Source organism: Vidua chalybeata, chromosome 5 (genome assembly GCF_026979565.1).
Source record: "Vidua chalybeata isolate OUT-0048 chromosome 5, bVidCha1 merged haplotype, whole genome shotgun sequence".
NCBI lineage: Eukaryota > Metazoa > Chordata > Aves > Passeriformes > Viduidae > Vidua > Vidua chalybeata.
In genome coordinates, this window is record NC_071534.1 from 59318547 (window position 1) to 59333296 (window position 14750).

The 14750-nt window shown below is 38.1% G+C and overlaps 1 protein-coding gene across 4 annotated transcripts in view; it reads left to right on the forward strand.

Annotated features, from left to right (window-relative positions):
* The window catches only part of SRPK2 (SRSF protein kinase 2), a 126863-nt gene that overhangs the window by 75541 nt on the left and 36572 nt on the right, over positions 1–14750 (forward strand). For all 4 annotated transcript variants that reach the window (XM_053942677.1, XM_053942680.1, XM_053942681.1 and 1 more), the window contains 2 exons: positions 8630–8781; positions 14573–14681. In XM_053942677.1, coding sequence (XP_053798652.1) covers positions 8630–8781; positions 14573–14681 — 261 coding nt within the window. The remainder of the gene's footprint in view (positions 1–8629; positions 8782–14572; positions 14682–14750) is intronic.

Here is a 14750-nt window from a genome sequence, read left to right on the forward strand (position 1 = left end):
GAGAGGTTCTTCTAATTGCTGGCTTAGTCATGCAATCTTTTCCCTTCAGCGTCTGTTTTTTTCACCTGCCAGTTATGTCCCTCAGTGTTTTTCCAATGCAAAATGCCTGTCTGCTAACCCTTTTCTCTTGGCCTCAAGAATGGACTTCCCAGACATAATCCAGAGCATGATGCATTCGCACTTAGTGGAGTGAATGGGTCTTCTAAACATTAAGTAGACATGGACATGAAAAATGAATTTTTGCACTGAGATGATGACATGAAGTCAGGATTACATTTTACCAGGGTGCTTTAGGGGTTAGGAAAAAAAACGGCCAACCAAAGGCAAGAGGTACTTTGCTGCTCAGCTGCATTTCTTATTAAGTGAGATACTAAGTGAAGGGTTACAACTTCACTATTCCTATGAAATCCTTTCTACTTGTCTGTTAAATGGGTAAAAAGGGGAGGGAAACACTGCATTTGTTGGTTTACTTCAGCTCATTTGGCTTCATTTCTCTTCAGTTGTCTTTGTATGGTTTCTAACATTTAAATGGAATGTATACTTCCTTGAAGGAGTTATTGTCTTGTGATAAAGACTAAATCCTGTATTTTGTGATTCAGTTACAAATTCATATTTCAGTCCATATTTGACCTCAAATGGTCAGTCACCTAAGTGGTTTTGGTGCCAAATCAAGTTAAATCTGCTAACTTCTCCAGGGTCAGGGCTGTTGGAGAGCAGAGGGTGATACTTCCCCCTCTCCTTCAAAACATGTAAATTTGTTGCTAGTGGCAACTGTAGGATACTGAAGCAATAACAGCATGTTTCCTGAATATATCTTATTAATAGAAAGAGTAGAGACACTATAATTTAACATGCCAGAGAGAAAGGCAGAAATTAAATACTACAACATAACATGCCAGAAAGAAAGTCAAAAATTAATTTCCATTTTTACACTTGTGAGTCATTCTGTTAAAAGTAATCCATCGTGCGGCCATGGTGAGGGGAGAAAGAAGTCAAAGTAGTGTCCATTGCTGTCACCATCTGCTGGTGTTTTCTGTCAAGTCTTCTTACTGGTCAGAAGTGGAGGTTGCTGCACATAGATAGAGGATGAAGCTTTGCAGCATGAGAAGGGATTCTTGTTGCTCGAGGATTTGAAGAAGTTGAAGCTTCATGTGTGGTTTGAGAGACTAGCTTATTTTTTAACACATTTTTTCTCACTGCATTGGAGTGGTATTCCATGTCTGATGTACTTCAGGTGGAGATTTTATTTTGATGTGTTAGGATGTGTATATAAGAAACTGTATTCTTCATTGAACAGTACATAATACATGGATTTGTGACAGCTCTGTTTCTCCACTTTGGCTCTTCGGAGTTTCTTAATTTTTTTTAGCCAAAAGCTCTTGCGGGACCTCCTGATGAGACTTGGGTGTTGCCAGAGTAGTGGTGGGAGATTAAAACACAGTGTGACCACCCCTATGCCTATGAAATACAGCCCCTAGTGAGTGCAGGCAAGTAGGGATGAGGAAAGGCTCTTCTCCACAGAGGCCATTCCACTGGCAGAGTGGAATAATCAAGTGCATGCAACTCAGGCGCCAGGCACCAGACCGTGGGAGCTGCTGACAGGGGCAATGGACAGAGTCAGTAGTTGGTGCAGAAGGGCACAAAGAGGCACCCTCATCCCCCGTCTCAGTAGTGAACGCTTGCTCAGGGTTGATCTGGTCATGCCTCGGAACTCGTTCCCCGGTAGCTGCTGGAGTCGCTGCATCAGCTGTGACAAGGATCTCCACCCAGACACACCTGATGGTAGGTGTAGCTCTTCAGGTCTCAGGTTGCCTGATGCCTCTCTGTGAAGCTGGATCTGACAGTGACCTCTTTTGCAGAAGGTGTGTTATTGATCTGTTCACTCATGTTATCGGTGACAGGACTTGAAGAAATGGCATGAAGTGAGCCAAGGAGGTTTAGGTTTGATATTGGGAAAAAGTTCTTCATCCAGACGGTGGCTGGGCATTGAAACCCCAGGGAAATGGTCACAGCACCAAGCCTGACAGAGGTAAAAAGCATTTGGACAAAATGTTCAGGCACACGATGTGATTTCTGGGGCTGTCCTCTGAAGGACCAGGAGATGGATTTGATGATGCTGATTGGTCCCTTCCAGCTCAAAATATTCTATGACTTTAACATTCTCAGCCTTTACAACACTTTACTGGTGACTAGAAGTGCAGGTAAGGTACAAGCTGCTGAGTATCTATTTATATATTTTCCTTTTGTGCTGCCTGGTGGGTCTGTATTTTTTAATTAACTGTTGACTTTTTTCCTTTTGCAAGTCTATAATAGATGACTTCTCTGGAAAATACAACTCTGTGAGAAAAGCAGTATTTGAGGAAGAAAACACATTACTTTAGCAAGTCCAGTTAACTGAAGGCTTTCTGGATAGATTTGGCTTTTGGTTTACTGTTTTAAGAACATTTTAACAGAATTACATTTGTTTGAGAACAAAGTTTAATTTGGGACTGACTTTCAGGGCTTGAAACCAGTTACTTCTGGGAACATGGTGTAACTGTATCAGAGAAAGGCCAAAAGAGCTGCCTCCTAAACTTAGCGGACTTCACTGCTTCATCCTAGATGTGATTTGATGTAATGGTAGGCTGCTCCTGGGTCCCCTCAGCTCTGCCCTTGGCAGTGTGCTCTTCCTGTGATGCTGGGCTGGGGCGGTGCCGTGGTAAAACTGCAGTACTTGCTGTGTGAAATGGCATTTGTTTATAGTAGCTGTCGTTTGGAATGGAAGAAGACAGTGTTCCTTGGCATTTCACTTGGACTTCGAGTGTGCATTCTCAAGCCCATGATGACCTCTAAAAGACTAGTAAGTAAGATGGGAATGAAGAATTCATTCTGTGTTGCTGTTTGAGGTTACAAAAGCTACCGTGTCTCAGCCTGCTCCCTTCCGGGAGGGATTTTTACTGGTGCTTCTATTAATGTTTGATGGTAGGATGGGCTCTTTGGAAGGAATGTTAACAGTCCCGGGAGGAATTATAATTTTGCTTGATAATGACCAGATGTAGAAACGGCTTCATGCTTGTGACATACCAGCTCTCTTTTTATGCATAAATTTTGTAGAATTGGAGATGATAGTACAGTTTTGTACTACAATAGGAACACAAATAGTGCTATTCATGTATAGCAAAGCTGTCCCTGGAAGTTCACATCAACAGTTTCTTGGAGTTGGTTAACAACACATCTCCTTATGCCCTGTTTCCTTCTGGATTTGTAGACTTTGTTTCTGAAAACAGTAAGATGACCTCTGGTATAATTAAAAATAATTTATCATTACTATTAAAATTTAAAAATATTCTGAATTATAATCCACTTAAAATCTTATTTGAAATATTTAGCATAATTTTGTTCCTTGAGTGATAACTTCAGAGTTCTTTTGATCTTTCTTACATTTTTTTGTTGTTTGTTTTATGTGTGTGAACTTATTTAGAAAGCTTCCATTTAAGGCTACCTCCGGTTCAAAGAGCTTAGTGTTAGAAGGCACCTGTCTAATTAAGCTAAATTTGCATTTGAGAAAAAAGAGCAAGCAAGAATTCAGCTCGTAAAGCAGACACCATTTGAACAAAGGAGAAAGAGATCCAAATAGCTGAGTCTTTCAGCAGTTAATAACAGCTGTAAGAAATTTGTGTACAGGGATTCAGACTTTTAACTCTACAGAACCTTGAGAGCCTTGCCCAGGAGCACAAAAGCTTTAGGAGCTGGAGAGGAGCATAGCTGGAGCTCCTTCCAGATGGACTGACACTCACTAGTAGATTTTGTAAAGCTCCCATCTCTTAGGAGGCTTACAGCATAATTCTTTTGATGCTCACCCTCCTCCTTGTTTCTTCTTTTTTACCACTTCAGATTGAAATTCCCTGTAGAACCTCTGTGGACATGGCAGAAGGTTCATAACATTGTTAGAATATAGTTTATTCCATATTTTATTAGATATATGAAGTCATTTAACCTAATTTTAATTGCATTTTCTGTTAGCAAAAAATGTCTGGTAGTGTTCATCTGAAAATCTTAAAGGGGAGTTTCATTTTCCCCTCAGATTGAGGTAGTTCTTAGTTTAATCTGACAAATTTCTGTGAGTGCAGTACAGTGTTCTTAGAGAGGGATTCCTGCTATTGTACACCTGTTCCCCATGGGAACAGGAGATTTTCCTCAGGTAGTCTTCTTCTATAGCAGTCTTGCCTGCGAGACATTCTTATCCATTACTTCATAATGAAAACATATTTATTGTCTGTGAGTATTTCAGATAAAGAGGCCTGAAGTCTCTTGGTTTTTAGTAATGGAAATCACTCATTTGTTGAGGAAAAGAAAGGAATGTCTGAAGATGGAGTGACTGCACGAGGACAGACCCAAGGTGCACCTGCATTCCCTCTGGCCAGGAGCAGAGCCAGCAGCTCCTGGGGAGGAGTGCAGAGTTGTGCCCCAATGTGCTGAATACTGTTCCACATTCCAGGCTGCTGGGCTTCACCAGTCAAAGGCAGTCGGGTTAGACATCAGTCAGATTTTCTTCCATGAGGTTTTTTGAGCCCTGTTTGAACTTAATTAACTTCTCGTATCCATGATATCCAAGGGAAAAAAGTTCACCTTCGTTCATCATATTGCATGAGTCTTTTTTTTTTTGAGTTTTCCATCAACTTGGTTCAGTATGTGTGGACAGCCATTTCCCATTTGCCTTCTCTGTATCTCAAGATTTTGTAGCATTCTGATGTCTTGTTTTCTTGGCTGGAGAGTTCTAGTATGTTCAGATGCTTCCCATATGGAAGGCATTTTGTGATTTTAATCACTCTCGCTGCTCTTCTTTTACCTTTTCCTTTACCTTTTTACAGAAGAATAGCAAATGACCCTACAACTTCAACAAGAAAAAAAAATGAATGGAATTTTCTGGATTTCTCATAGTATGATATTCTCAGTATTCTGAGGTTTGAGTGTTAAGGAGATTGCTTTTACTGTTGTCTCTTACCCAGTGGGAGCATGGAGCAACATGAGGGAGAACAGTAAAATTAAATTGTCAGAAATGTTGTGTTTCATAACAGTGGGCAGTTGATTTTTTGCAAGATTCCATGCAGAGTTTTGACGCATTTTGCTTCAAGTTCACTGTAGAGGAGAAATACTTCAGCTTTTCTTTTGTATTTTACTAAGTATTCCCTCTAAGAGCAGTTTAAAAATAGGATTTAATTGTATTTTGATTGGACTTTGCTGTAAATTTATTTTTGTCCACGGAAAAGGTAGTAATTAAAAGACAAAAAAATGCTGGCTAGTGTTTGCTAATTGTTTTTAGTGTTTCTCTCAATACAATTATAAGGTTTGTCATTGTAGCCTGTGGAAATGGTCAGTTCTCTGCATACCTGCTGACAAAATACTGAGAGTCTAGAAATGTTGTGTCGTCTTCTGTTAATTAAGTGTTTATGCTTGGATGGTGATGAACAATCTAATAGTGATAGACCACAGAGTACCAAGTGATTACTTCAGAAAAAAGAAAAACAGGTTTAATATTTATCTCTGCATGCATGTGTTACCTCATGCATGTCATTATAGCATTTTAGGAATAAGAAAGACTAATAACTTGAAATAATGGTTATTGAGTAGCTTTTTATGTTGTAATAGTATTTGACAATTATATTTCTGAAAAGGAAATGGAGATTACGGATGTGTTTGTGACTCACAGGTTTCTAAGTGGTTGGACTTTTTGATGCCAACAGTGTTTTAAAGTCTAAAACATTTAAAGTCTAAAGTCAAACGAAAAAATAATTTACATTTAACAGACTCTACTGGAAAAAAAAGAAGTCTAAGCTGAATAAACTGTATATTCATGCCCTAAATTGCAAATGAAGATGCTGTTGAAGCATTCATCATAGCTTATCTTTGTAATTCAATAAAAGGCCACTAAGAAATGGCAAAACTGGAGTTCTCTCATTGATGTCCTTCCTAACACTGTGAAACTATGAATTGGCATAAGAGCAGGATTGGGGATGCCAGGATGAGTTATTCAACCTGTAGGCAGAATTTAAGTCATCAAGTGAGATGTTGAAGACTTGATCTTTACATATATCCTAGAAAAGTAAAAGTGAAAAAAACGAAGAATGATAAGAATTTCTTGCTAAGAATTCTAAACTAGAGGAAAAAATTACCAAAATGCAGAATTAGCAGTCAGACTGATGTAACTCAGCACGTTTCTTTCCTTCCCTCATCTTTCTGTACTAATATTTGATTGCCCCAAAAGATGCAAGGTAAGCTAAATGGGCAAACCCAAGATCTTCCTCAGTTTAAAGCAGTGTTGTGTTATTTGCAAAAAAAAATCATAAATAACTCCGGAAGGAAAAACAGTAATATCTTTCCTTCCTTCCTGGTGTCCTATTATATAATAAGAAAACACTTCTGAATATAAAAATCAGCTGGGATTGAAGACAGGAAAAATAACCCCTTTCAAACCAAAATCAAATACAGTAGCTTGAGAAAGACTCAGAAGAACCCTGTTTGCTTAACCTACTTCAATGAATTTTTGAACTTACACCACACTGCATTTCCCTACCCTACCCTGGCCTTTTCTATAGTTGTCCCATTTCATGTGACCAAAATAGTAACATGGACACTTGTGGTCAGAACAATGTAAGATGATGGTATCATCCAAAATAAGGAGTCCAGGCACTGATGGATGTGCCTGTGGTCCTGGCACCCTGCTTTCAGATACATGGATGAAGTACAGGCTGTTTCACTATGCATTCTTCTTCTTGCTTGTAGAATCATTTAGGCTGGAAAAGACTTTTAGGGCCATCAAGTCCAACCATTAGTTTTTTATTCTTAAGTGTTCCTAGTTCTTGATCTGTGTATCCAAAATGGTTCTGTGCCCAGCAGATGAAGTTTCAGGGTTTGTAATGTAGGTCCTTTTGTGATGGTTTGTTGGGTTTAAGATTTCAGATCAGGTGTAGGAGCTGTCACTGTCCCTGGGAGCTTGCGGGCACCATGAAACTTGGCTGGTTCATGAAACCAGGAGGGTAAGTAATCTGGTTTGTAGTAGGATAAGCTGGTCAGAGAATGTGCTGAACTTTCCATTTGCAGTTTACTTTACTCTGAGTGTACCAGATAAAGACATCTGTTGGGAGCCAAAAATGAAAGGGGGAAGCAAACAACCAACATAATTTTAAGTAGGAACATCTGCAAATATATTTATTTTTTTATCTTACAAATGGATTCCTTCTTTTTCTTCTGTCTAGTTGTCTGTGGTTAAAAATGATGTAAATTCATTTGCTTCATTCGATTTCTCATCATAACTTAAATAATTGATAAATTAGTTCCAAGTACCCCTTTTTAAATCTGACCATTTATTGACTGAAGAATTTTATTATCTGAAAGGGGTAGCAGGCAGATAAATTTAGTATGCAATGCAGCTTGCAGTGATGCCCTTTTAAGCAAAGGCATAATAGCAGCTGCTGTGCAGGTGGTGAGTGTTGCCAGTGGCATTTGTTTCTGATCAACCATGTTCTCTTTGACACCAAATGGTCTGTCTGTCTGTCTTGAACAATTGCAGTGTGTTAAAAAGAAAAGGAATTACAAGGAAGATGACTTCCTCATAAGCTAAGGATAAACATAAGTACTGTTTTTACTTATGATGAAGGAAGTATTTGGATCTTAATTCTAGGTGCTGAAACATCAGCCAGTTACAGGTTTATCTTTTTTTATTACATGAAGGACAAAATACTGTTAATATGGTGGTTTTTAGATGTGGTTAATTTGAAGTAGATGTAAAAGTAATTTATAGCAGCTTTTGATGGCACAAATGCTTAAGTTAGTTTGCAAATGTATTTGGACAGTACATATTTTTTATTTGCAAGAGGTATGAATGCAAAAAAATAACAGCATTAACCTGTTTGGGGAAGCCTTTCTTAATTATATGACAGAGAGGTCATATCACTTCAACCCTGGACATAAGTCTGTTGAAAAAACTCAGTTTTGAAATGTGAGTAATTTGTAGTAACCAAGTACAGCTTTCTTTGGAAGAGGATCTAAAATATATTTCACTTAGGTTTTTTTTTTTTTTTAATTAATAAGTGTGTATTAAAGCATGTGATATGCCCTGGGATGAGCATTGTAGACTACCTAGGAAGTTGAGTTTTTTTTCTCTTACTTTCTAATAGATGTTTTCAGTATTTTGTATATTGATACAGCTTTCCATAGCGTTGGCAGATGAGAAGTGCATTAAGGTTTGCGTCAGTTTCTCTAGAAGATTGTTTCTTGTTGTGTATTAATGAGATCTTTCCTCCTTCAGGTAGCAGGCAGGAGCTTTTAATAACTTGATAGTCTTTGCAAAAGTATTTCTTCTCAGTTGTGCTCAACAGAATGAGTCTACGGTCTCCTTTGCTCATCAGGAATTTCAAAAGCTCGTCTGTATCTGATTGTATACTTCGTGTCTTTTGCAAGCTCTTTCACTTGGGACCTGCTCTTGGTTTGGCCAGGTTCCTCTCTGTGCACGCCTCCCCAGTGTCCCAAAGGGGATATGAAAGGTGACAGTGAGAACGTGAGGTGCTTCACTGGGTTTTCATCCCCGCTGAAGGCTGGGCACCGCAGTGAGGTGGCTCTTCACAGAGTGTGCTCTCTGTCCCATTTCCAGGCCAGAGCCTCAGCAGAAAGCTCCCTCTGCACCCCCACCTCCGCCGCCGCCCCCGCCTCCGCCTCTGCCGGAGCCCGCCCCGCCTGAGCCTGAGGAGGAGATTTTGGGGTCCGACGATGAGGAGCAAGAGGATCCTGCAGATTACTGTAAAGGTGAGTGCAGGTCACCAGTGGTGGTGAGGCTAAACACTGTCATGCCAGTCTTAGTTCTTGTTCCTGAGGGATTTTTAAAGAGCTGATTTTTAATTATAGAATTTACTCATACAAGAATTAGGAACAGCTCTTCCTTTCAGGTCCTGATGCATAATTGTCTTCAGCATTGCTTTTTCACTTAGCCATTGCTTGTTTATACAATTTCAATAGATATACAAGTATGGCATCCCTGTATTCTTCCTGATGTCCTGATTATAAGAATAGAGAATAAACTTCCCTTGATTCATGTGAGTTGTAAGAGAAACAAAAACACCCAAACCAAGACAAACAACTCTTCTTGAGCTCTTCTAAAATGCTTTGGTGCCTTTAAGAGCATTATGTAAATTAGTTTTTTAAACTGTATCATTTATTTTTCCTTTCTTCTCTCACTTGCACTAGCCTAAGATGTTACATGCTTCTTTTTCCCGTGGTGTCTTTCACAGCTCTCAGCATTGTCTGAGGCTCTCTACATCTTCATTTTAACTCAATTTCCTTAATTTTTGTATTGGTTATATTCAGGTTTTAAATATTGTTAAATGCATAAGGGCATGACTGTGGTACAACAGCGTCAATACTTAACTTTATTTTAATGTCACTGCTAAAGTTGCAAGTCTGTTCCCATTAGGGTAAAATGTACACTGTACTTATATGAAAAATGATAAATAATAGTTCTATCAACTCTGGGTTACCTATTGTAGTAGATTTCAAGAATACTTATATCAGAATTTTATCTCTTCAGATCAATATTTTTGAATAGTCAGAAAGCACTCTATGCACACTGACTGTATCTGGTATTCTCTATTCCTCATACCAAGAAACACTTCTGGTGTCAAATGTGATAATGTCTTCTTAATCAGAAGTTTCTGTGTAAGCCTGGAAATTTGCTATTTCAGGGATTCCCCTTCCTAGCCTGGAAAAGTGTTTCATATTAACATATTTAACAAGGGAAAGTGACTATTTAATCTTGGTGTAAAAAGTTTTATTAATATATTATATTTCAAATGTATAAATGGCTTACAAATGGTAATAGTGAAAGCCAAACAATAAACTCAAACCTAGACGTCAAAGTCTGTAGCAGGGAAGAGAAAAACATGTCGCTAAGCCATGCTCAAGTATTTTGGTGTATTTTTTAATTATTTGTGTTAAAACACATTTGTTCCGTAAGATAGTTTTTTTTTGGTGTCTTTAACATGTTCCATCAGTGAATAGGGGTTTGTTTAAACATCTGTGTACTTGTAAACATCTGTATTTCCTTGAGATTAAACATTTCAAAGCTCTGACTTTATTCTTTCCTGAAGTAAGGGCTGCATTTAATTTCAAACAATCCATTGGTGCCTGTTTTCCAGTATCCCTTGCAAAATGTCACCATCTGCAGAAGCTAGATCACAAAACAAAAAAATAGTCTAAGTTGAGAACCTGTTTATGAGTTACCTGTTTAACTAGAGCAGGTTAGTAGTGAGATCTGTATACTTTTGAAATAAACTACATTACACTAAGAATACTTGCAGACTTCCTGAAAAACTAAAGGGAACTTCTGTATGCATAAAGGTTCTTCTGAATTCTTCTGATCCTGAGGATTTGAATTTTTTAAAGTACATTAAGGATGGTTCAAGCTTTGGTTCATTTGGATGTCATGATCATTACTTGTTTCTACGAGAGCAGTGCTTTTGTTGCTTCAATAGAGGATTTGCTTCTTTTCTGAACCTAATTTCCTGTAAGACTGAGTAGTGCATTTCCTTCTTTCAGTCTGCTGGTGTGGAACTGAAGGGAGGGTCTCCATAAGAATCTGAATTCCATGACCACATTGGGATTTGTTTATGTATTTTATATTCTGTATAGGGAATAAGTAAGTTATTTGGAATGGCTTTTAGATGCATTTTCCATTTTTTGAGGGATGTGTTATTAGTTCGAGTATCTTATTCTCTTTTGGGTAATGAGTGGAAGATAAAGATTTGGAAATTATTATTTATTACTGGAGTGTCTCTTTTATTTCTAATTTTGTCTTCAAAATGGCAGTCTTCCAGGGTTTTTGACTGAGGCCCAGAGCATACTTTATCTCCTCTCAACCTCAGTCTGAAATTTTATAGGAGGGGAATTTTGATGATGAGTATATAATTATTTTTTTCAGGAATTCAACATACGGCCTGTTAGCTGTACTTCCTGTTGAGTATTTTTGTTACTACTTTTATTTTTTAATGGCATGTTACTTTGTGCTGGGCTAGCATCTTGATCTCTTTACATGGTGATTAGTAAATAGTCATAGTAGTGTTTTTTAATGAGGAAATTGAATCAGTTTGTATTAGCACCTGATGTGAAAGAGACTGACTAGCAGCCATCTGTGAAAAGCAGACTGACTTCCGTTCCCTGGGGGCTTCCTCCAGGGCCTGTTTAAATCTGTAACATTACTTCTGTTTGTGTTACTGAACTTGCATAAAATGCTTTTCAAATATTTATTTAAGGAATGGAAATATCAAATGTCCAACTGCATGATTTTTTGAGGCGTACTTTGTAAAGCTAGTCTTGCATCTCTGAGAAGCCTTGAAATACTTGGTGATTTTTTTTTTTCTGCAAGAGTCTGTTGTGTCATGGATGTAATTGGAATTTTTTGCTTCTCTGATCATCTTCTCTGCCCCCTGGAGATGTCTCCCATTCATCCAGTTCACAAAGGGAATAATTCCCTATACAAACATAGAACGAGCCAGCTACAATTACCAATACATTCAGGAGACATTCAGGAATAATGACTTCATTTTTCTGACCCTCCTTCTTGCATGCATGTAGCTAGCTAGCTGTGAGAGACTTTTTTTTTTTCTGTGTGTGCTGCAGTACAGGGTGGGGTTTTTTTTGTGTTATGTTATCAACAGTGCCACTTATACACTGCATATTTTCAAATGCCAGTATTGTTTTTCCAAAAGCACATTATTTTAATCAGCTTGATAATTTTGCATGATGCTTGCTTGTTACTAATACTTAGAAATACTTTTGGTATCATGGAGAACTTAAATGGTTACATTCATCATAGGATGACACCAGCTTTTGAAGTACATGTAACTAAGTGGGTTGTTACCTGGTTGTCCACAACCTGTAAATGCATATGTTGCTGATATGAATAATCAGAGAGTAACATGAACAGGATTGGTAGCAGATGATTTCCAAAACTGCTCCTGCTGTGACTTAGGACAGTGGAAAGTATCTTGTGAAATATGTATATATACTCATATGCTATATATGCTCCCACTGTTGGCATCTGTCACATATGCTGGTGTATTGTTACAATTAGTTAAGACAGTGGTGTAGGGATCAAAACAACATGATTTTTACATATATAGTATTGTTTTGCTACCTACACATAGAGTTTACTAAAATAACTTATCAAGCCCCAGTTTATTAACTTTGGTGTCTTTGTCTGATTTCCTCTCTATGCTGTTTCCTTTTCTGTCTTTGATGGGAAGAAACCATCATAAATTTTTGATTATTTTTGACCCTTTCAAGCACAAGTATGCCAGAAGTTATTTGTAGAGTCAGACTTAAAAGGCTCTTGTTTGCCTAAACTATTCCTAGAAACATATTTTTATCTGTGATGGTGTATCTTTTCGGAAGTCTCATATAAACTTTGCAGGTCATCAGATTTGATTCACTTCACAAACGCAAACCTTTTCAGTAATGGAAAGTAGAATTCCTGTATGTTCTCTTAACTTTCCTCTTGCATCTATGACTTCACCATCCTGCGTGGAATTTTGTGGGAAAAAATTACCAAGTAATGATACTTTTGTTTGTTTATTTTAAACCAGTCAATAGCTGTCTTAAATAATGATTATGTTTATCCAGATTGTTAAATATCTCCATCAGCTGTTCCTAGAAGGATGCTTAAATGGACAAAATCAAATCTGGTTTTGTTTCTAATTTTTGTATCAGTATCGATTCATGTATTTGCATTTATTCAGCAGAATTTCTAGAATAGTGAAGCTGCAATAGAATCGGGCTTCATATGTGACTGATGCTGTTTCTGTTTGCAGATGGACAGTATAGTAGTCAACCCTCACTCTCAGTAAGTCCAGGTCCCCCCTTCTCTACAGGAGAGTAAATCCAGTCAGGTGTTCCAAAAGTGATCTGGGTTTTGGTTTGGAAATAAGGAGTTCCCGCTTGATAGTGTGGGCATCCTTACTGAGGGTGGCACAGCTCAGCAGTGGCAGTGAAAGTCTCGTTTTACTGTGCTGCGTGAGTTGTCCTGGCAGCTTTCAGGAGCATTTCCCTCCCAGTCATGGGAGGGCTGGGGAAGTCTTCTCCAAGGAAAGGGTCAGCTTTTGGGTGAAGCTGTGTCTGCTGTTTGCTGAGCCTGCAGTTACACCTTAGCACACATAAAGCAGAGCTGTGTGGTTTAGAGTTAGTCACACCAGCATCTAACACAATACATCATTTAAGCTTTATCCTTCTCCTGAATATGTAATCGTTACAATTCTGTAGCACAGTTGTGTTAAATTTATTAATCTGCTCTGGCAGCATATAAGAGTTCGTAAAAGAGCTGTTGAACTTCTGTTAAGGCAGAAGATGTTATTAGGAAAAAAAAGAGTATAAATATATCCAGATTTGACATCACTGTTCCCACAGATAAAAGGAGATAAGAGAGAAGTCCCTGTTTAAAATTCAAGGAACTAAGTTATAAATTCACATTGTTGTCTTAAGCAGTTCTAACAAGATTTTCAGGGGATTCAAAACAGATCCAGAAATTGGGGAAAGTAATTGGAGTTTTTCCTGATTCTAAATGGATTAGTCAATAACTGAGGATCCTGCCAAAGGACAGTTGGACATGACATTGTGAAGGACCAGAAAGAGACAAAGAAGTGGCTCCTTGAAAGCTGCTCTGAGTCTGCTGCTGATGTCTTGGAGGGTTGTGTGGTGCAGCTTTATTGCTTGTTTGCAATTTAGGCAAAATTATGGATGTTACTGTGTGGTAAGGTTTGAATAAAAATCTTGTGTGCTCTGTCTTCCCTGTGTTTAACTAAGAGTGTCTCCCAAAATATGAAGGAGATAAAAGGCTTCATTACACCTCCTAGAAACGTGAGCTCCAGCTTGCTCTGTCCTGTTGGCCTTTCTGCCTAGTGGGGTTGTGGAGAACCTTTGTAGTGGTTTAAATTTGGACTGCAGACTTTAGTAATGAAAAAGCAGTTCAGACAAAGCCCAGAGCTGCCTGCTTTCTCTTCTTCCTCCTCACTGTAAAACCCTCAGATGTCAGAAAAATGCATTGCTGCTGTGGATCAGGAGCCAAGTAGAAGAGCATCAATGAAGTCTGCATTGTTCTTAACATTTTCTCAGGAAGTATTTTATTGCTGCTTTTATTACTCGAAAGCAAATGGGAATTAAAACAATCTCAGTTGAGATTCTGCAATCATCCAAAATATGTTGACTGGAGAGGTTTCAAATATGATAAAGAAATAATGTAGATCTTTACTGTCTATGAAGTGGAAGATAAGCCTGAGGAAATAGAGAACAGATGGGTTTATTACCATAAATAAAAGCCATAAGAGAGAAGGGTGAACAAACTTTACAGTAGTTACAGGACATGAGTTCTTTCCCTGCAGGCCAAGCAAGGCAGAATTTTTGCCCTTAGAGTTTTCCTTATATTTCCTATTTATAGTACAGGACAATTTGAAGTGGAAAATATATACTACAAGAGAATTACTTGAAAACCTGAGAATTCTTGTTTATTTTCTAAATATTCTTTTTTCAACTTGGTTTTTTTTTTTCATGGAAGGAGGCTATCATCCAGTGAAAATTGGTGATCTTTTCAATGGCCGGTATCATGTTATTAGAAAGTTAGGATGGGGACACTTCTCTACAGTCTGGCTATGCTGGGATATGCAGTAAGAAAACTATTTCCTTAAACTTTTTCTTAATATATTTCTTTATTTTGTTTGCAATAACTTCTGTTT